We start from the raw sequence: 25,631 nt of genomic DNA on the forward strand, positions 1-25,631 counted from the left end.
GAAAGTACCAAATTATATGAAAACAAATGCCTAAGAGATTTAGTAACACACACATACCCTTTCCCAGAGTATGTTGTTGTCTGTCACTGAGTTGATTTCAACTCATAGTGACCCTATAGGACAGAGTCGAACTGCCTCATAGGGTTCCCAAAGCTGTCGTCTTATGGCTGCCACATCTTTCTCCTGTGGAGTGGCTGGTGCATTCAAACAACTGACTTTTCAGTTAGTAGCCAAGCACTTAACCACTGGACAACCAAAGCTCCTTTCCTAGAATACAGATAATACTCTCTTTATATGTAAAATACGGAAGCAGCAGTCAGGACATTAGACGATGTGTAGCATTGGGAAAGTCAACTGCGAAGGAACTGTTTCAAGTGCTGAGGAGCAAGGATATCTCCTTAAGGACTAAGGTGCGCCTGACACAAGCCATGATATTTCCAATCGCCTCGTATGCATGTGAGAGCTGCACAATGAATAAGGAAGACCGAAGAAGAGTTGATGCTTTTGAGTTGTGGTGCTGGCGAAGAATGCTGAAAGTACTGTGGACTGCTAAAAGAACTAACAGATCTGTCCTGGAGGAAGTGTAGCCAGAATGCTCCTTGGAAGCAAGAAAGGCCAGACTTCGTCTCACCTATTTTGGTCATGTTGTCAGAAGGGACCATTCCCTGGAGAAGGATGTCATGCTTGGTAGGGTGGAGGGTCGACGAAAGAGGGGGAGGCCTTCAAGGAGATGGATTGATACAGTGGCTGCGATGATGGGCTCAAGTATAGCAGGGATTGTGGGGCTGGTGTGGGATTGGGCAGTGTTTCGTTCTGCTGTGCATGGGGTCGCTATGAGTCGGAAATGACTCGACGGCACTTAACAATAACGACAACAACAATATGTAAAATCACCACCATTTTCAGCAATTGACATGAAGAGTTTGTCTTTGGAGTAATGCAACCCTGAATTCAAGTCCCAGCTTTACTTTTGCCTGACTGATCTATGACAAATTATTTTATTTCTGTTTAAGTTTTCTTGTTATTAAAATGCAAGTAAAAATGTTTACCTTACAGGCTTGTAGTGGGCATTAAATATAATAATATATGTAAAGTACTAGGTTTAATGCCTGGTACATAGTAAATGCTTACTATGTGGTTGCTATTATTATCGTTTTAACTGGGAGTTAGAATACAGATCATGAGACCTCCACTGATTAGGGTCCACCATAAAAGACTAATGCAGTCACCCACTAGTCTGGGAGGAAAGGGAATAAATATATTTCATACTGCAGTGTAGTAAATTACTTAGTGTGGCTTTTTGCACATACATATTTTCAACAGGATTGAAATAAAAAGAGCAAAAAATTTTAATCAACACACTACATTCCATTTCCCAAGTGTCTGCTAACTCTAGGTTGACATTACTGAGGAAGTAAAGAAGTTGTATGTTGGAAGAAGGTAAATATAAATCATTACCATGGACAAGCTTGGCTGGGTGGAACATCTCAGCAGGCTGGTAAAATCTCTATTTGTATGCCTGTGCTAGATGGTTCATAACAGATTTCATCATGCAGGGAAAAGTGGCAAAAATAGAAAATACTACTCCTGTATGTCTTTTTCTGAAAGTACACCTCTTTTAACACCTCTGATTACAATTTTGTGGTTCCCTGTTTACAGAAGACTGAATAAAAGAGCATACTTGTGATTTCACTTTGGCAACAAAAGGAGCAGATTGTTAAAATGTCTATAGCAGTTTTAAAGCCTTCACAGAAAATGCTCAATTCCCTGTACACTGGATGTGGGATACCCACTGTCTTTCAATCTCAACCTTCAATTGCAGTTAGTCTCTCAGTAACAGCAGGTACAGGCAGATAGAAATATGTGGCCATGTGCACTAACTAGGAAGAACTGATATAGAAGCAAGAAAAATCATGATGAGATCATCACAGAATTGTTGCTCTGGGCAATTTAATACTGCTATCTGATCCTGTGCCCCCCATACCCTCTAGTTTTGCCCCTACCACATGAGTGGAACTTGTTTATACATTATATATATCTAGTCCTCTTTCCACATTCTCAGAATGCTGAAATTAAAATACATCTGGCAAGCAAAGCCATTTAAACCCAGCAATTCATCAACTATCTAATCACTCTAAGAGGCAGCATATGACTTTTGAAGGAAAAGTTTTGATTCCTGTCTTCTCCTTCCAACCATGTGATGGGAGAGACAGAATGTGACCAAAGGGAAAAGCCTGGAAGAATACTATGAACCTCAGGTAATATCCACACTAAAAACAGGAGTTGCAGCAGGTGGATTCAGGTCATGGACTAACATGTCTGTTCCAATACTGAACTATGCTTCACCAGGAAAAGGGGAGGAAAAACAAAAACAAAAACAAAAACTTTAAGCAATGTGAGAATTTATGCCTCACGAGGCCACTGATGCATAGGCCTCTGCATGTACTAATTAAGACAAAATGTAATGAAGCCTCTATTTCTTGCCAGGCATTGGGTTAGGTGATGGCCATACAGTGATGACTGCAATGGATACTGTCTTTGCACTTGTAGAGATAGCGCAAAGGAGGAGCTAGATAACAACAAAATAAGTATGCAAGGTAACTTCAGATGGTGATAAGTGCTTGGATGGAAAAACAGAGGGTACTACTCCAGACAAAAAAACCCAAAAACCCAAGATGTAGCCCATACTAGAAAGAATGGTGAGGGAGAGCCTCTCTAGAAGTTGACTTGAAGGGGTCAGCCATACGAATAGCAATAGGATTGAAGAAGCACTAGTGGCAGACGAGGCTAGGATGACCCCAGGGAGTTAGGCCCTAGTCTGGTCCCATCCCCTTGAGCATGAGCAGATCTAGTGACTTATTTCTAACTAAAAACATGTGATAAAGTAAAACAACTTTGCAAATGTTATTATAATCCTGGAGCTCTGGTGGCATAGTGGGTAAGACATTTGTCTGCTAACCAGAAGGTCGACGGTTCAAACCCACCAGCTGCTCACAGGAGGAAGATAAGGCAGTCTACCCTCATAAAGATTAACAGCCTTGGAAACCCAATGGTGGTCACTATGAGTTGGATTTGACACGATGGCAGTGGGTTTGGGTTTTTTTCTTTTTTAAATTATAGTCCTACACATTTGACTTTAAGTTACTCTAAAGGGAGACTACCAGCCACTCCTCGGAAGGAAGGCTGGGCAATCTACTTCTGTAGTGATACTGCCTCAGAAACCCAAGGAGGGGTCACTGTGAGTCGGGTCCGACTTGATGGCACATAACAACAACAACAACAAAGGGAGACTATCTTGAAAGTGCTTGATTTAGCTGGGTGATACCTTTAAATGTGGCTCTAGAAATTAGAGACTTGAACAAGCAGTTATTCTCTCTCTTTTTCTGGCTTTGAAAAATTCTATAGGTGGAAGGCAAGGAAAGGAGTTCTGCCAATAGCCTGAGGGAGCTTGGAAGCAAATCTCTGCTAGGTGAGCCACCAGATTAGAACACAGCCCGGCTGAAACCTTAATTTCAGTCTTGAGAGTTTGAGTGGAGAATCCAGCTAAGTCATGCTTGGACTTCTGACCTACAGAAACTGCAAGAGAATGAGTGGGAATTGCTCTTAGCCACTAAATTTGTGCCAATTTGTTTTGCAGCAATACAGTGAAAATGAATACAACATTCTAAGCAAAAGGACAACAATTACAAAGTTATCAAGAGGTGTGTGGTGAGTAATGGGGAAGATATTAAAGAGCACGGGCCATTATAGGACAAAGTAAGAAAGTTTAGGTTCTGTCCCTGACACCTAACATGATTGCTAGTGTTAGCTCTAGGAAGTGCTCAGAAATATGTTGAATGAATACATGAAATACTGTTGAAATGAAATAAACTAAATTAAATGAGTGTTGTTGAATAATAACCATTAGTACTAGATAGGCACTGCAACCTCCTCCCGGATGTGGATTTTAACACATTTCTTCAACAGATCTGGTAGTATAGTGCCTAAGGCACTTGACTGCTAACCAGAAGTCTGGCGGTTCAAACCCACCAGCCACTCCTCGGAAGGAAGGTTAGGCAATCCTACTTCCATAGTGATAGTGCCTCGGAAACCCAAGGAAGGGTCGCTATGAGTCGGGGCCGACTCGATGGCAAATAACAACAACAACAACATGTGCAAATAAGTCTCTTCACGTAAGAGGGACAAGAGAAGTGATGAAGAAATAGAGCCTGCCCCAAGAAGCAAATCCTCAGCCAACAAATCCATTGGAAACTTGTGGACCTGGAAAAAGGTTTTCAGTTATGTGGAGATTAAAGGCTCAGTAATGAGGTGTAGATATAACCCAGCAATCTGGGTCACAGCTGAAAGCCTGATAATTTGAGGTTTTTCTTCAGAGTTTAATAAACTATCTGAAAAGCTGCCAAGTGATAATCAAACCCAAGGAAGATAGCACTGTAATAAGAAAACCACATCTTGAAAGGCCATGTTGATGATGGTTTAGAGAAGAGGAAATGAAATGTTGAGAAAATTAGCAGTTCAATAATGATAAGAAACTCAATACTGAAAATGCAAAGGTGTTTATAGATTGAGAAATTATACTCTATTTGACTCTAGTTAAATCTTCTAGACTTAGCTGAAAAACCTCGAGAAATTCAGAAAGGATAAATGAAGAGAATACTATCATCTCCTATTAGACTGAGGGTGCGTAGCTTTTATCCCTGCCAGCCACTTGGCACAAATGACGGCTGAGGAGAAGTTTAGGGTCATGCTGTTGACTTTTCCAGGAGCTAAGAGTAGGTCAGCAACAGCACAATGAGAAATAGCATTCTCAAAGGAATAGAAATAACTCATTTTCTGAGCTCATGCTTATCCACATGCCCTTGGAAATAAGCTAGGTTGCTTCATTAAGAATGTTTCATTTGCATTTAAAAATATATTAAAATGTACACTTGACGTCCTCTAAAATGCACTTCAGGGATGTTTTTAAAAGCAACGTTATACACATTTTAAAATTAAGCGATTAAGGATAACTTGAAAAATAAAATTGATAATTTGAAAACTTTGTCAAGGAAGTAGAGGGAAGAAAGTAGCAGACACCTGGTACAACTGGACATCAAACGAAAGCCAAATTTAGAGGCCACTAAAGGGAATGGGAAGATATTCTGATTCACATTATTAAGTTTTAAAAAATACTAATTCAATATTAAATTATTACTATTATTAGCTTTGTATTTTATGAAGATTAAAGCAGGTATTGTCTTAGTCTCATTTATCAAATTATTGCAACCACTTGTCAAAATGATGCATGAGTTCAGTGGCTGAGTGAGGTTTAGAATACAACTAAAATTCTAAACAGGTACATAATTTACTGCTTCTTCCCAAGAGTCTATTTTTGTTGTGTGCCAACTTGATTCTGACTCATAGCTACTCTACAGAACAGGTAGAACTGAACTGCCCCATAGGGTTTCCTAGATTGTAATCCTTGTATGAGCAGATGGCCTGGTCTTTCTCCTAGGAAGCCACTGGGTGGGTTCAAACCACCAACCCTTTGGTTAGCAGCCAAGCACTTCACCATTGCACCACCAGGGTCCCTTCCCAAGAATTTAGGAAATAAAAACATCACCAATTTTAATAATAAGAATTGCCAATTACTTTACACTGGGTATTATGTTAAGTAATAAAAACTCTTCTGTGAGTTAGTCTTATCCATTCTCAAATAAAACAGACTTTTGAAAATTCCATGTGAAATTGTGGGGAGACATTTATTAAACCTCCTTGCTTTTTTCTTATGTGTTTGGACAGATACAGTTCATGTTCTAACTGACAGCTGATATTTAATCAATATAAGTGTTCTTTGATAAATGTCATTTCTTATTTGAGATAAAAAACGCAGTTACTGACAGAACTTCATAAAGAGAGATCACAGGAACTTTTATAAAGCAGCACCAAAAATCAGATCACAGCTTCCCTTGTGATATGATACGCATTACAGTCAAAGATTATGCAGGCTTCTGGTTTGGAAGCTCTTAGGAATTGTTTTGTCTCATCAGGAGAAGAAGGTCAAGGATAAACAAAATAAAACAAAAACAATTTAAGTAGGATGAGGATGAAAGTGATATAATTTCATTTCTCTGTCCTTGTTACTATGAATTGATTGGGTTTTGCACAGCTGCATGTAATCTGTAAGAAAAGGAGTCGGTGAATCTATAATTTCTGACAGGAGATTGCAGGGCATGAGAAACACTATATTTCATGTCTGCCCACAGCCCAGCAGCAAGGGAAGCCAAAACAACCAAATCCACCACCATCAAGTTCATTCTAACTCTTAGCAACCCATAAAGACAGAGAACTGTCCCACATGGTTTCCAAAGCTGTAAATCTTTTACAGAGGCAGAATGCCTCATGTTTCTCCCATGAAGAGGCTGGTGGGTTTGAATGGTCAACCTTTTAGTTAAGCACCCAAGTGCTTTAACCATTATGCCTCCTTAGCAAGGGAAGAGGAGTTAGATAAATTAAATCTACGCTTTGCTGCTGGCTAGCCGACTTCAGGTGAAAGCAGTTCTGGTCAGTCTGGGCTATTTTTGGAGTGACATCAGAGAACTCAGTCCTACCAGTATCTTTATATGAGCGTAGTCTTTGCCCCAGCTGTGCCTCCCACATCATTGTGGTATCAGATGGTAAGAAGGCATCAATAAGCAGTTTCTATTTTAATAAGATGTTTTGCTGTGTATATTTTCAATAATTTTTTTTGCCATTTTTTTAAATTAAATTTTTTTTTCAATGTTCCCTCCCTTCTCTTCCCTGGTAACCAACAAAGACAGTTTCCTTACATATATAAAGCTTTCTTTACCTTTTTACAATAATGAACTAATACAGTATTTGTCCCTCTGTGATTAACTTATACCACTCAGCATAATGTCCTACAAGTTTATCCATGTTTTGCGGTGTTTTGTAGATTCTACATTATTCTTTAGTTCAACAACAATTTTTTTTAAAAACAGTTTTCAGATGGAAAAAAAAAACAGTACATCTACACTATAATTTCACCTACATTATTTCCTAAGATAAAGATGGCTTTTAAAAAGTAAGTTGGTTTAAGAAGAAATATTAAACAAACAAGCATATTCATGTTATACAGAAATGGCAAAAAAGAAAATATGATGGTATTATGTTAATGACTGAATACCAAGAAACAAAGCAGAAATAATTTTTTTTCATATCCCATTGTTTTGATTGCCCCTTTATTGAATTTATTAAGGCAGGAAATAGGGAGGCACAGAAAAGCACTAACAAAAGTTATAATGATCAACCATAGAATTGACAAGACTAGAACAGTTCTTTGAAAAGACTAATGAAATTGACAAACCAGTGGCAAATTTCACAAAGGAAAAGAAGAAGATGATGCAAATAACACAAATAAGAAATGAAAAGGGTGATGTCACAATAGAATCAACCAAAATAAAAAGGATAATATCAAGATACTATGAAGAATGGTACTCCAACAAATTTGAAATCCTAGAAGAAATGGACAGATTTCTAGAAACATATTATCTACCTAAACTGATACAGACTGAGGTAGAAATTTTGAAAAGATCCATAAGAAAAGAAATACCATATGATCTAGCAATCTCACCATTAGGTATATCTCCTAGAGAAATAGCAGCAGTGATAAAAACAGATATATGCACACCCATGTTCATCACAGCAGTATTCACAATACCAAAAAGATGGAAACAACCTAAGTGCCCAACAACAGAGGAATGGTTAAATAAACTATGGTACATACACACAATGGAATATTATACAACATGTTAAAGAACAATGGGGAGCTCTGGTAGCATAGTGGCTAAGGCACTTGACTGCTAACCAGAAGGCTGGCGGTTCAAACCCACCAGCTACTCCTTGGAAGGAAGGTTGGGCAATCCTACTTCCGTAGTGATACTGCCTCGGAAACCCAAGGAGGGGTCGCTATGAGTCAGGGCTGACTCGATGGCACATAACAACAACAAAGAACAATGATGAATCTGTGAAACATCTCACAACATAGACGAATCTAAAGGATATTATGGTGAGTGAGATTAGTCAATCACAAAAGGAAAAATATTATATGACACCATTACTGTAAAAAAGTCAAGACAAGGGTTTCACACAAAAAGAAATATTCTTCAGTGGCTACCAGGGGTGGAGGGGAAGGTAGAATAAAGCATTAACTAGAGGGTAGACACTTATTAACTTGGATGGAAAAGACAAAAAAAAAAAAAAAAATTCAACCATAATACTACCACCTAAAAAGAGACATGGGTTAACAATTTTTTTTCCTCTTCTAGGGCTTATTCATGCATTTTTTTTTCCATAAAAATAGGACTGTACCTACATACTGTGTTTCAGAACCTGATTTTCCACCTAGCAATAGCTAGTGAACATTTTCCTTGTAACAAGCTTGCTTTTTTAACAACTCTTTTATTGGCTGAAATTATTCCCTCATATGGTTAAATAGAAATGTAATTAATTAATCCCCTACAGTGGGGCATTAAAATTGCTTCCATGTATTCACTTTCATATACAATGCTGCAACACACATCCTGAGACACATTTCTGATTATTTGCCAATAACAAATCCCTAGAGGTCAAGCTTATTTTAAAGGAGTCAAAAGGCTTGCTCATTTTAAAGGAGTTTTGCTGCAAATTAACAAATTCTTCTACAGAAAAGTTATGATAATAATTCATTGCAACAGAAGTTATGAAAATACCCATTTCTATAGAATTGGCCATATTATCATCTTTACCAATATTATATTTCTTTTACAGTATTTTTACTGTTTGCCAATATACTTACATATCATATTTTTTACATAAATAATGTACATCTAATATGTTTTTTTCCTACTGCAACATGTGAAAAGAACTAGCATAGCATGCCTATGGAAATATCTTCAGTGAAAGGTGCAGGGGACAAAAAAACATAACAAGTGTTATTTGTGTAAAAATATGACAACTCAGATTACTAAAGAAACAAATTTTAAAAATCATGTATGTAAAATTTATTTGTATTTTTTCTTTGTAAAATTTATCTGTATTTTTTTCTTCTGTGAATTGCCTGCTTAAGTTCTTTGAACTTATTTCTATTGGTATAATCTCAGAAGTAAGAATCAGACTTCAGAAATAAGTAGAGAGTAGAATACTAAATTTCCAAAATATCCCTGTCCCAAAGCAGTCTTTTCCATTACATTTCTTAGAATTCTCTGTCTGCTGGTGGTAGGGGGGGAATCAGTATTCTACAGAGAGAACATTATTCTCTTATTTTATTTATTTATTTTTAATTCATGGAAAATATATTGAAAATTGGAATAATTAATTTTTATAGAAAAGGAATAAAATACAATCCTGACATCATGTAACCCTACTCAACAAACTGTGGGGGCGGGGAAAAAAGAGCTAAGACAAGAAACAGCATAACAATGGATTCATTCATTCCAATGATGCTTATGTTTAAACAAGAACAGAAAATTGTAATGATAAGCAATAATAAGAAAAATGAGGGTTTGGAAACACTTGGCTATCTCTGTAATTTTGAATTTTCATTGTAACCCAAGAGGGTGACTTTCAATCCTTTTGAAGCTATGACAACCCATCTTCTGGTGGTGGAGAAGGTGGTGGAGGGTAATACCAACTATCCACCTCACTCTAAAAGTGCCACTTTGGATATAATACTATATAAAATAAAATACCAATTAAATTTAATTTTATATCAAGATTTACTGGAGAATTCAAACTAATTCTTGACTCAATCAAAGAAGTCCCCTACCTCTGGGTTGGCAATTAGTATTTTGAATTGAAGTTGGCTTGTTGTTGTTGTTATGTGCCGTTGAGTTGGACCCAACTCATAGCGACCCCTCCTTGGGTTTCTGAAGCAGTATCAGTATGGAAGTAGATTGCCCCATCTTCCTTCTGAGAAGTGCCTGGTGGGTTTGAACCACCAGTCTTCTGGTTAGCAGTCAAGTGCCTTAGGCACTATGCTACCAGAGCTCCTGAAGTTGGCTTAGAAGAAAGTAAAACACCAGGACTATCTCTGAATGTCATATGTATTATATTACTAAATACTAAAGAAACTCCTACTTATAAAAACATTGAAAAAATTTTTGGGGTGAGATATAGTAGTTGGTAACAAGACTCTATCAATTAAAATAATTTTCCATCATTCATTTATTAGTCTACCAAACACTAATTGAAGACCTACTATGTGCCAAACAATGTTTAATGTGCTGAAAGTATCAGTTAATAAGGCAAAGACGAATCTCCATTCCCATGGGGCTAATGAGAGGTGAGGTGAGTGGGTCTGGAGGAGTGGGTCTGGTGAGGCTGGGTGGGGATGGTGAGGCTGGGTGGGGATGGTGAGACAGACGATAAACTGATTAACACGATTAACAAGAAAGTGGAAAACAGTGATAAAGTCTGTGATGAAAATAAAATAGGGTGATGTGATAGAGTGTGGGTTGGGGAAGAATGCAGCAAAAGAAACTTTAGGTAGGAGTTCTTGGAAGGTCTCTTGGAGAAAGTGATGCCTAAGCCATGCCAGTCAGGCAAACAGCATTCAGCTGAGGGAGAAGCAAACATAAAGATCCACAAGTAGGATCCAGTTTGATGTCTTGGGGAAACAGAAAGATGGTCAGTGACTATGTATGTGGAGAAAGTGGTATAATAATCAACATCCTTAATGTGTCCACGTAGTACCTTTACACCTTAGTTGGGATGTCATTCTAAGAGTGATGGGAAACCTCTGGAAGGTTTTAAGCAGAGAAGTTACATGATCCAATTTACATTTTTAAAAGATTACTCTAGCTGCTATGCAATGAGTGCATTATAATAGGAGGGCAACCAGGAAGGCAGGGCTAACAGTTGGGTACATCCTGTGGCCATCCAGCTAAAATATATCAGGAGGTAGCTCTGGAGGTGGGTAGAAATAACTCTCAAAATTCTGTAGTTCTTGTCTTAAATATTTATGGCACTGTTCTGATAGTGCGATGAATGTTTAACACAACCTAACCTAATTTAGGAGGTAGAGTTGGCCCAGGAAAACCAGAAAACAGTTGAATTTCTTAAGAGTTTTTAGAAGAGGAAATTCACTGTCATCAAGTTGATTCTGACTCATAGCAACACTACAGGACAGAGTAGAACCGTCCCATACCATTCTCAAAGCTGTAATCTTTGTGGAGGTAAACTGCCTCATCTTTCTCCCGTGGAGTGGCTAGTAGGTTTGAGCTGCCAGTCTCTTGGTTAGTGGCCCAATGCTTTAACCACTGTGCCACCAGAGCTCCTTAGAAGAGGAAGAGCAGTAAAACTCCCAGGAAAGGGAAGCCCTTGTTGTAAATGCTATAAGTTAAAATTGACTCAACAACACATAACACCAATCACCACCACCCTGCGGGCACTGATGATTCAGTGGTAGAATTCTCCCCTTCTATGCAGAAGACCAGGAGCTCTCGTAGCATAGTGCCTAAAGCACTTGACTGCTAACCAGAAGGCAGGCAGTTCAAACCCACTAGCCACTCCTTGGAAGGAAAATGGGGCAATCTACTTTCACAGTGATACTGCCTCGGAAACCCAAGGAGGGGTCGCTATGAGTCAGGTCCGACTTGACAGCACATAACAACAACAACAACAACATGCAGAAGACCTTGGTTAAATTCCTGGATAATTTGTTTCATATGCAGCCACCACCCTTTTTTCAGTGGGTGCTCATGTGTTTCTGTGATGATGAGTAAGTTTTAATGGAACCTTCAGACTGAGATGGACTAGGAAGAAAGGCCTAGTGATATACTTCTGAAAATCAGCCAAAGTAAACTCTATGATCCCAACAGTCTGATCTGCAAATGATCACGGAGATGGCACAGAAGTGGGTAGCATTTTGTTCTAAGGTGCATGGGGCTGCCATGAGTCAAGGGGTTCACTTAATGGCAGCTAAGATCCACCACCCTGGAGCCACAGAACCAGAATCTTTACAGCTGTAGGCTGGGAATGTGTATTTTAAAAAATACCCCAAGGTATACTCCTTGAAATATGCAAATGACTACAAAGTATTCACTCAATAAATATTTGAACAAATTAATAAATGGGAAGATTAGGCTGCTAATGAAGAGCCAGGGTGGTTCACTTTCCACACCCTCACCCAGAGGATATACAAGCCCATTCTGTGGTGAGCTCAAACAGAGCCTCAGACCCCTCAGATTCACTTGGTAATTCACAGTGTGGTTAAAATAGTCATGTGCTACATAATGACCATTTGGGCAACATCCAAATGCATGTATGTCTGTGGTCCCCTAAGGCTATAGTAAAGTTCAGAAATCCTGATTGAAGAATGGGACACAGTGAACACAACAGCTTCCCATGTGTAACATGTGTATTTCTTGTCTCTAGGATACAAAGTGACTGTGCTGCCAGGCATATAATGGTATAGTACATATATAACTGGGGTAAATTGCTTGATATGGTCCTTCTAGCCATTGTCCTCCATTCTGTGATGTATTGTAAATCCTATTATCCATGCCTGTTTAGGGTGGTGTGGCACTTGAGGTCGGGTGTCAACTTGGCTGGGCAGCTGGTAGTAGTCGTTCCCTATAATGACTGGCAATCAGCTCAGTGGTGGGATTTGCTTTGAGCAACTGAGTAGCTGCTGATTGTTATAGCCATCCACTTGGGTTATTTCTGTTGCAGCACAACAGGTGGGATATATCTTGAGTCCTGTCTTGCTGGAGGGTATAACTCAAATCACCACACTTAGCTTCCTTGAGGGTATATCTACGAATCTCCTGGGAAGGTTTGCCCTTCTCTTGCTCTGGTTCTATTTTTTGGCTCATCCTCATCTCACCCCTGGATTTGGGACAGCAGCCATCATCTGATCTGCTGATAGAGTTCTGGGAGGATCCTCCAGACCCACTCACAGATCTGGGACTTGCCAGCCTGCCAGCCTCCACCATTACTACGTGAGACGATCCCTTGGGTGTCTGTGAATTCTGTGAGGCATTACAGCAAAATACAGAACCCTAAGATGGGGGAGATTACTGGGAGGAGGAGGAGGAGTTAATGTCTAAAATGATAGAGTGGCATAGCAGTTTGGACATTAGGAACATCTTCAACCTCCACCTCATGGGGACCGGCCTTGTGCTGATCTTTCTAAGAGAAATTGTTCGAGCAATAACCTATAAATACATAAGTCTCGATAGTCATAATAAATGCCTATGTTGCTGGCGTATGTATGTATTGTACTTTCTATCTGAACAGTGTACTGTATATCAGTGTATATGCATCTACTGGTAGACAGCTGCATCCAGTCACATGCATGGATCAGCCATCTCTTTAATGTTGTAGCATTATCTCTCTGTTTAATTTTCTTTTGAAAATATTACCATGAAGTGCATCATGACTGCCAAACTCATCAAAACCAGTGCTAGTGATAGCAGCAGCAAGAAACAAAGGAGAAATATCTATTTGGAAGTGAAACAAAAGGTTAAACTGTATGAAGGTGGAAAATGAGTGAATACTGTTGCTCGTGATTTGGGCACATCACATACAACAATCACCATGATTCTGAATGATAAAGAAAAAAATTCTCTAAGCTGCTAAAGAATTGGCTCCACTAAGAGCTACAAGGCTAAAGAAAAGTGACCTATATCAAATATGGAGAAACTGCCAATGATGTGGCTTGAGGACCAAACACAAAAGCAAATTCCTGTCAGCACTTTGGTGATCACTGCTAAGGCACAAAACTTGTTCTAAATGCTTAAAGAGAAAGCAGGACAGACTATGCTATGGTATTCTCACAGTGGCCAAATCATATAACATCCCATTTCACAGAATGTGTATCATGGATATTAAATGACTCATGATTATATATGGTATGATTAACCTTATGCCCTTCCTGTTTTAAATAATTATTCTTGGTGACCATATGAAAAGACCATTTGTCTCCCCAGCTAAGAAAATGCAAGCCTCTCAACTGGTGGTACACATCACATATTTTAAAGGCAGAACCATCTTTAAAAAGTATATATAGCACAATTTTGATGTTTTAAGAACTTTCAACACAATGGTAGCAGGGCCTTACAGGGCCAACTTATCCATTAAACATGATAGGCACAGTGCCTAAGACCCATGATACATTTAGGGGCTCATGAAAATATTTATTTTAAAATAATAAGAAAAATGTGAATATATTCTAGTCTGGATTTATATTTAACTTAGTTCTAGTGTAGTCGTAAAATATAATTTTTAATGTTTTTGTTTGTTTGTTTTAATCAAGAAGTGGCCACAGAAGTCATATCACGACCCTTACCTGACAGGCATTGTACAAGAGCTGGTGTTCGAACTTCTTGATTCCAAGGATATTCTGGAACATCTCGTAGAGTTGCTCCTTGCTCAGAATCAGCTCAGAGGCTGCACTGGCCGTCATACGAGCCTGCTGCTTCCTGGGGTCTTCTTCCCCACGGTAGATGGCATCAAACTTGGCCATCCAGGAGCTCAGCACAGTCTCTTTGCTGAGGCCATCGATTTCGGGCAAGCTGCGCACCCTCTTTTCGATGTGCTTCTTGAAGACCTCCCGTGAGTCGTTAGCAGAGCAGCCCCCACTCTGGACCATGCGAGCCACGCGGTCGCTCTTCAAAAACACCTGAGCAAAGGCAAGGCCAAGAGAGAGAGTTAGACATTGTTCATGGAGGCACAGGTCACTGGCGCCAATCCCTTTACATGCACTCTAAGAGGTATGAGAGGGGGTCAGATGCTACCCTCTTCAGAGATCTGTGAACTCAGACAAGTCACTTACACATTTTGCTTTTGTATCCAAAAGTGCAAAATGAAAATAATGGTATGTACTGGGTTGTTGTGAGGATTAAATGAGACAATAACATCAGCAGAGGCAGCATGCAAGAGTGGGAAAGGACACATTATGAGGTCATACTACTACTTAGTAGCTGTGTGGTTTTTAGCAAGTTAACCCCTCCGTACCTCAGTTCCTTTATCCATACAATGGGGAGGATGATAGACCCTGCATGGTAGATATTTTTAAATGATGACTGAATGAATTACAATCTGAGAAACACTTAAAACAGTACCTAAAAAAACCAAACCAAAACAAAAAAACCTCACTGCCGTCAAGTCAGATCTGACCTAAGGTGACACCTCTTTGGGTTTCTGAGGCAGTATCACTACGGAAGTGGATTGCCCAATCTTCCTTTCAAGTAGTGGCTGGTAGGTTTGAACCTCAAGCCGTCTGGTTAGCAGTCAAATGCCTTAGGCACTACGTTAGATGGCATAAACATGTCTACAGTTCCTGGTCTACTAGAAATGCCATGTGAGTTGTTGTTGCTTTGGTTATATGTAAAGCATCTGGCACCATACTTGACACATAACACTTAAACATTAACCATTATTTGCATCTCATTTTATCTACACAATGATACTCAACACAAATAATGGGTGGGAACTCTGTCCTTGTTCCCCACAATATCACTGGTACCTAGGACAGTACCTAGCACTGCCAAAGAGAATGAGCAAAGGAGGTAGGTGTGATATTCAGTCCATTTTGCAATTGGAATAACTAAGGATCCAGAGAAAAGGGACTTGCTTTAGGTAATTCAAATTTGTTGACTACAAAATAATACTGTTTTTACTCTCCCTGGTTCTTTCCTTCCTATGGTTCTCCTGCCTGGTGGACAACCCTTGGTTTGTTTTGCCGGTGCTGCCTGGGTCTTGGGACCATGCCATCCATTTTGGGAAAAAAAAAAAAAAACAAACCTCATTAAGAACATACTACTTCTTTTGCTCCAGTGTCCACTATTCAGAAGCTTACACATGGTTGTAGGGTGTAATATAAAGTACTGAAGGTGTTGCTTCATATTCAGAGACAGGAAGCAGCTGACACTTTTGAGCTGTGTCCTGGTCATACTTCAGAAAGTGCATAAATATCCTTCAAGAGACAGAGTAAAAGCTCATTCTTCTGTCAGATTTTAGGAAATGCCCTTATTGGCCATGAGACAGCATTGCTTGTGGACCATCTCATTGCCTCATAATTTATCACAAAGGCCTTCCTAGGGAGAAGAAATGTTAGAAAGGTGGACTCCACTTATTCTCAGCTTAATGAATTAATTTAGAAAGAAGAAGGGCAAGGTTTGCTTCACAGGCAAGAAGTCATGGCCTATTCCCCTGTGCCTGAGAACTGGTACTTGGTTAAGACCTTATTGCTTAGTTTCAAATCAATTATAGAGAAGGTATTTTAAATGAATCCTCAGGCCTTATAAGTCTTAATGAGCTAAAGAATTCACCTGAAAATCTGTAATGCTTAATGTAGATAGTTTCTTCATTTAACACATTATTTTCTCAGTCACAGATCTAGATCTCAAAAAAAAAAAAAAAAATCAAAGTTTTCAGGCAAATAGAAATTTCTGGAGCAGTATGACAAGCATTGTGACAAGAGCTGTAAACCATGACCCCAGGCCAGTTCTGTCTCCAAGGTGCTGTGTGACCTTGGGAAAATCACTACTTATCCTCTCTGATTCTCTAGTCTCTTCTCTGTATATTGAGTAAGTGAACTACATGATTCTAGGATTGTCCTTCCAGCTTTGATGTTTATAATCTTCATGAACCCACTCACTCTTTCTCTCAGTGCTCATTAGGTAGAAGGCAAAATGTTAGGTACCAAAAATAGAGTGGTGAGCAAAACAGACAGAGACATAGACCTTAAAGGTCACAGATGTCATCCTAATGTGGTTGTTGTTATGTGCCATCGAGTTGGACCCGACTTATAGTGACCCAGTGATACTCCTAGGTTTCCGAGGCAGTATCACTACAGAAGTAGATTGCCCAACCTTCCTTCTGAGGAGTGGCTGGTGGGTTTGAACCACCAGCCTTCTGGTTAGTCAAGTGCCTTAGGCACTACACTACCAGAGCTCCTGTCATCCTAATAATCCCATACAAATATAATTACAATCTAGGATAAACACTCTCCAGAGACAATACAGGGGTCTATGAGACCATATAGCCAGAAATCTATTCTAGTTGGTGCTCAGGAAAGACTTCCTGGAGAAAAAGAACCTTTGAGATAATATGGAAAAGTTGTATAGGTGAGGAGCATGTCAAAGAATATTTCATAGAAAAGGAACAATACACGTAAGACCCTGAAGGTCTGAGGAAATGAGGATAATCCAGTGTGGCAAGGCACTGAGGGCCAGGGAGTGAATAAAGCAAGAGGAGCAGGAAGCAGTCAGATGGCCAGGAACACAAGGAGCCATCTGAAGGGTGTTGAGCTTCACTTTAAGGCCACCTGGAATCCACTGAAGGTTTCAAGATGAAAAACGGCACAGTCAAAGTTACATTCTTTGACTTCACTGGGGAGAAGAGAACTGAAGGAGGCTAAAACGACCAGGCAGGTCAGTTGGAAGGCACTTGATAGGGTAAAGGTCAGTGATGACAGTGGTGGAGATGGAAAGGGGTTAATTCTTTGTTGCCAGCTCTACTTGAAAACACTGAATTGATAATGAAATCATGCTCTCCTTCCCATCTGCCCATACCAGTGTCCCAGACTGGGTTCAGGCCCCCTACAAGCTCTTACCACCATATTCCTTTCCCCAGAGTCCTTCCACAGCTGCCATTTGACATTTATTTTCTGATTGTTTGGTTAATCAGTACACCCAAAACCAAAAAAAAAAAAAAAAAGAAAAATTCTGATTCACAGTGACCCCATTGGGCTTCAGCAGACTGCTGCAACCTTCTCTCATGGAGGAGCTCATGGGTCTGAACCACTGGTCCTTTTGGTTATCAGCCTAATACTTTAACCACTACCCCACCAGACCTCCTTAATGTACCATAGAATAGATACAAATATCAAAAAGTCAGGAGTTGTAGCTGCTTTTCCTATCACTTCTTCCTAGTACCTTGTGCTTGACATTAGGCTTGTAGTTGAGGCTCAGTAAACATTTGCTGAATGAGTGAATGAACAAGAATAAAGCCAACTCCTCTAGCAGAGGCTGTACTGAGTGAGACTGTTAAGATGGGGACAAGAAGAAAAGGGAAAACCAACAGGCACAACATATTGGTCTCTGAAAACAACTGATTTGAGCTAGATTTTCCATGGGATCTGATAATAGGGGGGTTTAGAAATGAGGATATTGGCTCACTGGAGTCCCTAAATGGCTGGGTGGCCCCCAGATCCTGGTATATCATCTGCCTTACATAGTCCCTCCCGCTGTACATAGTAGCCACTCAACACTTTTGTTGAACCACTAGATGGATGACCTTAGACAAGTCACTTCTTTCAACCTCACTCTCCTTCACTGTCACCTGGGGTTAATCCAGCCAGCCTTCTTTGAGAAGGATAAAACTGAGAAGACCTTGAAAAGTGGAGCACATCTGTCTTGAGGTAACATATGACTGCCAGACCCCAGACAGAGAGGAAATGGGTAGAATGTCAAGAGGGTGGAACAAAGAAGCTGAAGATTGAGGAGACAGGAAAGAGGAGGTGTCAGAAGGAGGCAAGACAGTTATAGTGAGAGAAGGCAAAAGCAGAAAACTAATTTTCCTGTCTTAGCTTAGTCTGTCAGAGAGGGAAATAAGGCCTGAGCCAGCCTCACCCTAATGAATGTAATGAATACAGCCACTAAGTACTGATGTGTTTGTGTGTTCCTAAAACAACCCTTGAAACCTATTTGTGCTGGGATTTTTTTTTTTGGTAGTTGCGAGGTTCTTCAACCCCAGGCACAGTTCTATGCGGGCACATCCATAAATCCTCCTGTACTACTCTGCCAACTTCCAGACAGGTCATAATGGGAGATGGAAGATAAACAAATAAATACGGGATTGTGAAGGGCAGTCAATTTAGTGACTCGACCTCATCCATCAAGTCCTTTCCTCCTTCACTAGAGCCAAGCAACCTCAAGGTTGTTTTAGAAACACACAAATACATCAGTACTTAGTGGCTGCACTCATTACATGATGAGGCTGGTTCAGCCCCTGGCCCCCTCCCCCTGCTTCCTTTTTGGCAGGCTGAAAAGGCAAGATAAATCCTTTCCTGCTCTAAAAACCTTACCACTCAGGCATAACTAAGAAAAAGACCTAGATATTACACTAAATAAGATTTTTGTAAAAACCTAGTTAATGAATGGTACATAAATAATGGGAGTAGGTACTGCATTTAGGAGCATGGGCACTGGTGTTAGGCCATTTGGGTTAAAACCCTGTCTTTACTCCTTGCTAGTTTTTGTTACATTGGAAAGTTATTTAATCTATCTTGGCTTTCAGTTTCCTCACCCATCTTAAATGTGGCTAATAACAATCTTACCTTGTAGGATTTGGGGGAGATTCAATAAGATAATGCATGTCATCTGGTTACCATGTCAAACCAAAAACGAAACTCATTGCCATCAGGTTGATTCAGACTTACAGCAATCCCTCCTTGGGTTTCTAAGCTGGTATCTCTACAGAAGTAGATTGCTCAATCTTCCTTCCAAAGAGTGGCTGGTGGGTTTGAACCACCAGCCTTCTGGTTAGCAGTCAGATGCCTTAGGCACTACGCCACCAGAGCTCCCAGTTAACATGTAGCCTATTATAAATTAAGAATGTATTAAGAGCTGGCTGTTATTTTTTAATAGATTATCATGAAGCCATGCAAAAGATACATATTTTTTCACTAGTATCAAAAGATATCTATGATATATCGTAAGCCAGAGATTTTCAGTGGTAGGGATGAGGTAAGGGGAGTTTGGGGAAACAGCCTTGGATTGAGAATACCATGTTGTTGTTGTTACGTGCCGTCAAGTTAGACCTGACTCATAGCGACCCCTGCTTGGGTTTCTGAGGTAGTATCACTACGGAAGAAGATTGCCCCATCTTCCTTCCGAGGAGCTGCTGGTGGATTTGAACCACCAGCCTTCTGGTTAGCAGTCAAGTGCCTTTAGGCACTACACTACCAGAGCTCCTCAAATGGCCAATAGACTCATGAAAAAATGCTCAATATCGTTAGCCATCAGAGATAGACAAATCAAAACCACAATGAGATACTATTTCACTCCCATAGGGAACAGGAACTTTTAAAGATGAAAATATGTCATATGCATGACTTTTGTAGAGGTAGGAAGGAGATTGAAAACCACTGTAACAAAAAAAGTTATTAATATTTTGTAGTTGACTGCTAACCAAAATAGTTGACTGCTAACTGGCGGTTCAAACCCACCAGCCACTCCTCAGAAGGAAGGTTGGGCAATCTACTTCCGTAGTGATACTGCCTCGGCAACCCAAGGAGGGGGGTCGCTATGAGTTGGGGCTGACTCTACAGCACATAACAAGAACAACAACAGGATTTTTCCATTTTAATGCAGAAAATAAATACTTATCTTTATGTGTACAGACACCTTTAAAAACAAACATAGAAAGCTATATACCAAGAGTTAATAATGGTTGTCTCGGATGATGACTCAAACCATTAAGTTGATTTAGACTTATAGCAACCCCCACTGGGTTTCCAAGGTGGTAAATCTTTACAGAAGTAGATTGCTCCACCTTCCTTCCACAGAGTGGATGGTGAGTTTGACTGCTAACCAGAAGGCTGGTGGTTCAAACCCACCAGCCACTCCACCGAAAGAAGAATCAATGGCAGTGATTTTGGTTTGGTTTTGGAGGATAATGAGATTACAGGTTATTGTTGAATGATTTTAACTGAGTTTTTTTCTACATTGATTTGTTTTTATAATCACCATATTTTAGCTTCATAAACTTTATGGCAATGTTCACATTAATTTTTAAAATACATAATTGGATGTAAAAGATATTCCTGACCAAAAAGTAAAGGATTCTGGGGCAAACTTCAAAAGCAGATCTGGGCCATGGCCTTGTGGGAGGTTGTGAAAGGTTAGGAACCAAAGCAATTCCTCCTTGCCCCTTTCTATACTTTCTCCCTGCATCAACCTTGTACTCCTTACCCCATGCCCAGGCTCACAAACTAAGGAGTGGATTCCTACATTAATTCTATAAACTTTCAACTCTATTATTTCTATCCAGCAAATGGTCACTACCATTCTCCCATGCTGATAATATATTCATAATAACACTTGCCAGGTGCTACATTTAGTTGCTGCAACAATGGGCTCAAGTATAGCAAGGACCGTGAGGATGGCCCATGACCAGACAGTGTTTCTTTCTGTTGTATGTGGCATCGCAATGAGTTGGAACTGACTTGACGGCACCTAACAACATCACACTTAGTGTGAAGAGATTATATATATACATAGATACGTATGTATATTGTTGTTAGTTGCCATCAAGTCTATTTCTACTAATAGTGACCCCATGTGACAGAGCAGAACTGCCCCACAGGATTTTTTAGGCTGTGATTGTCAGGTCTTTTCTCCCACAGAGTGGTTCAAACTGCCAACTTTTCAGTTAGCAGCCAAGTGTTTAACTGTTGCACCATCAGTCTGGGTATGTGTATGTGTGTGTATACATACACATACATACATAGATATGTGTCTGGGTATGTCTGGGTGGGGAGCTCTGGTGGCATAATGCCTAAGGCATCTGATTGCTAACCAGAAGGTTGGCGTTTCAAACCCACCAGCCACTCCTCGAAAGGAAGGTTGGGCAATCTACTTCTGTAGTGATACCACCTCAGAAACCCAAGGAGGGGTCACTATGAGTCAGACCTGACTCAATGGCAGCAGTTTTATGTCTGGATGTGTATATGCCCAGACAGACATATATGTATACACACACATGTGCAAATACATACATATACATACTAAGGCACACATATATATGGATGCATATATAATCTCTTTTTATCCTGACGATCATTATACAAAGATGGTCCTATTTCAGATGAAGAAACTGAGGATCAGACTTGGCCAAGGTCACATAACCGTGTGCAGAAAAACTACAATTCACTCCTGTGTCTGCTAGACACTACACCCATCCTCTTGACCACTCTACCTTTGCCTCCTCTGCCTGTTTTTTTCCCACAAGAACAAATGCCTTTAGAATGGGTAGTTATTTTTCCAGGGATGTATCTGCTTTAGGATCACTGAGTAGTTATAATTGTTTTGGTTATTGCTTCATTTCAGATAAATAGCTGGTTATGACTGGATCTACATTTTTCTTAGGTTAAAAACTAAAGTTAACAATAAAGATCACAGAAGGTGTGTCACCTTGAGTACAAAAGTCCAGCAGTATTTGTTTCCCCACATCTTTCCTGTTCGGATAATACCTCCATTTTAATTCAGATAACTCCTTTTCCATTGCACAGAGTTTTAGTGGGATTATCAATTGTAGGGCCTTGTTCTTCTTTAAGGAGGCTTGGTAGTACAGTGGTTAAGGTGCTTGGTTGGTAACTAAAATGTCCATGGTTTGAATGCACTAAAACATTCTGTGAAAGAAAGATGTGGCAGTCTGCTTCCATAAAGATTTATAGCCTTGAAGCCTTATGGGAAATTCCAGCATGTGAAGGGACCAAAAGTAATCAGGGGTTGTGAGTGTGAGGAAAAGGGGTGAATGGGTTCTTATTATAGAAATCTGTCATAAAAGATTTGAGAGTTAGAAAAGGTGTGGGGCCACAGAGAAATGGGTGGGCTCTATGATTTTCTTACTTCTCTCATGTTGCTGTAACATAAATACCAGAAGTAGATGACTTTAATAAACAAAAATTTATTCTCATACAGTTTAAGAGGCTAGAAGTCCAAGTTCAGAATGCCATCTCTAGGGTAAGACTAGACTAGAAGTCCAAGTTCAGAGTGCCAGCTCTAGGGCTACATGGAGGCCCCTTGACCTTGGGCTTCAGATCTGCCTTCCAGGCTCAGTGGAGCAAGCTGGAGGCTTCTGACTCATGCAGCTACAGGGCTGAGGAACTCAAGATTGGCAGGCAGTATAGCAGGCTGTTGGCTGCTGAGGCCAATGAATCCAAGATCAGCAGATAAAATACCAGATTGTTGGCTTACAGACTGCAAGGACAACAATTCCAAGATCAGCAGCCAAAACAGCAGTCCACTGGTTCAAGATCAGGAACTGGAGATAATGATAGGCTAAATACAAGATGCAAAATAGCAAAAACATGGAGACCTTTCTAAAACTTCTCAATATATACTAGAAGCAGGCCACACCCTGAAGGCAACTCCCCTTCAACTAATACCTCCTTACAGCAGATTTCACCATGGAATTGATTACACCATATCGAATCTCATCATGGGGAATAACTACATCCAGCTGCCAAGCTACTCAAAATCATGGCACTCCCAAGTTGACACACAACCTTAACTACCACAGTGATGTCTTTGGAATGTGAGTGTGGGGACAGCATGGAGCTCCTCAGGGCATTCACCTGAGCCCCAACACTCAAAGCCATAATGGAAAGGATTAAAGGATTAATCAGGTGCTCTGCTTGATCTTCTCTGACAATCACAGCCACTCACAAGAACAGAAAATAAACCTGCTTGATCTCAAGGCCATGCAGAATTGTGATCTCCCTTCATCCCATACCAGCCAAGGTCCAGGCCTGACCAGCTTGCATTTAATGCTTGTTATCTTGGTTCAAAGGAGTTCTGGTGGTGCAGTGCCTAAAACATTTGACTGCTCACCAGAAGGTTGGTAGTTCAAACCTACCAGATGCTCCATGGAAGAAAGATGGGGCAATCTACTTCCATGAAATTTTACTGCCTTGGAAACCCCAATGTGGGAGGTCACTGTGAGTCAGAATTGACTCAGGGGCAGTGAGTTTGGCCCTTTTTTTTTGGTTGGCTTGTCTCAGACTGGGCTGGGTGCATGTGGCAGCACCTTCTCTACTTTTTTATTTTTTAAAAAATTGTTCTTTACTACACTTCAGCATGTTGACAAACTAATATTACCTTAGTGAAACAAGGCTAATGTCTAAACAGATATTTTCTATTACAATAATCTCAGAACTTTTGGGATGAAAAATGACACTATTTTGATGGCAAAAATTTATCTACTGGTGGGTAGATGGGTGGACAGGCTGAACAATCAGGTATGTCCATGCAGGGGGGAGTGTGCCTATGATCATGTATAAGGTTGGCAGATAATGTTTTACAAGTGTATCTGTATGTTCTGTAAGAATTTCCAGGTATATAGCAGAGCTGTACAAGGGACAAGGCTGTAGTCATCTCTTGGCCATAGGCAGCTACCCAGAGGGAGCAAGTAGCTGGACCTGTGGGCTTGGGATCATGTGGCAGGGGACATCAAGCTCAATTGGCATAATATACACACAAAAACATTGTTTCACATCCTACTTTGGTGAGTAGCGACTGGGATCATAAAACCTTGCAAGTGGCCATCTAGATACAAGGATGGGTCTCTCCTCATCCAGAGCAAAGAAGAATGAAGAAAACCAAAGATTCATGGAAACAATTAGTCCTAATGACTGGTACACCATATGATCCTCAGCCTATATGACTATGAGACCAGAAGAACTAGATGGTACCCAGCTACCACTGTCAACCACTTGGAGGGGGATCTATGTAGGAGATACTGGATAGAGTGGGAGAATAATGTGGAACAAAACTCAAAATCATAAAAAAAAGACCAGGTTTGGTGGTCTGATAGAGCCTGGTGAAACCCCTGAGACTATGGTCCCTAGATGCCCCTCAGATCTGGAATTGAACCCATTCCTATGGCTTCCAGCTAAACAAAAGACAGGCATATGAGCTGAATATTTACATTAGGTAGATACGCTCCTTGGAGAGATCAATCATGGGAAAACAGAAGGGCTATGTATACAAAGGGAGACAGCGTAGAGGGCAGGAGTACCTGGGAGGGAAGGGCACAGGGAAGAAATAACTATGGGGAAGAAGTGGGAAGAGAGCTGTTGCACTGTGGGAAATTTTAGTCAGTGTCATGAGACAAACTGTATGTAAACTGCTGCATGGAAAATGAATTTGCTCTGTAAACTTTCACCCAAATCACAATAAAAATAGTTTTTAAAATGACACTATTTGTTTTCTTAAAGTCATTACAATTGGTAGTCTGGGATGTAAAGGTAAGGTACAGAGGGATGGGGTGGGGTGGTGCCAGAGAGTAACAGAGAGAAATGTTGGAATGAGGAAATCCATTGGTTTCACCTGCTGAGTATAGATTCCCATTTATACTATAAAATCTAAAACAAAACAAAAACAAACAAAAAACCCACTGCTATTGAGTTGATTCCAATGCAAGAATCCTATAGGGTAGAGTAGAACTGCCCCACAATTTTGCCAAGGCTGTATGTACATCTTTACAGAAACAAACTGCCACATCTTTCTTCCATGGAGCAGCTGGTAGGTTTTAACAGCCAACCTTTTAATTAGCAGCCCAGTCCTTCAACTAGTGCATTACCAGGGCTCCTATGTTCTGTAAAAAAGCATACTAATTTCTTATTGGGAACTAGTGTACTTTCAAGGCTAGTGGGTTCAAGTGAAGCTGACCCTACACTCAGGCTTCAGAGGTGGCATTTGTCCTAGGCTTGATTCTCCAGTCTACTTTATTTCCCAGCCACTGTGATTTGTTTAAGAAGAGACACATGCCCCTGTCAGTCCAGCCAGAGTCATTCCTCAGCCCTTTGTGGGACTCTTAGCAAGGAGGTGTTCTCTTTGTTCTCAGCGTTGCTAAGCTGGCAGGACATAACATAGATCTGG

At 40.2% G+C, this 25,631-nt stretch overlaps 1 protein-coding gene across 1 annotated transcript in view; it reads right to left on the reverse strand.

Moving 5' to 3' along the window:
- The window catches only part of CADPS (calcium dependent secretion activator), a 741,642-nt gene that overhangs the window by 577,878 nt on the left and 138,133 nt on the right, over window positions 1–25,631 (reverse strand). The window contains exon 3 of the mRNA XM_042780468.1: window positions 14,309–14,641. Within this exon, the coding sequence (XP_042636402.1) occupies window positions 14,309–14,641 (333 nt within the window). The remainder of the gene's footprint in view (window positions 1–14,308; window positions 14,642–25,631) is intronic.

Source organism: Orycteropus afer, unplaced genomic scaffold, assembly GCF_000298275.1.
Source record: "Orycteropus afer afer isolate SDZICR_OR568_19922 unplaced genomic scaffold, OryAfe1.0 scaffold00041, whole genome shotgun sequence".
Lineage (NCBI taxonomy): Eukaryota > Metazoa > Chordata > Mammalia > Tubulidentata > Orycteropodidae > Orycteropus > Orycteropus afer.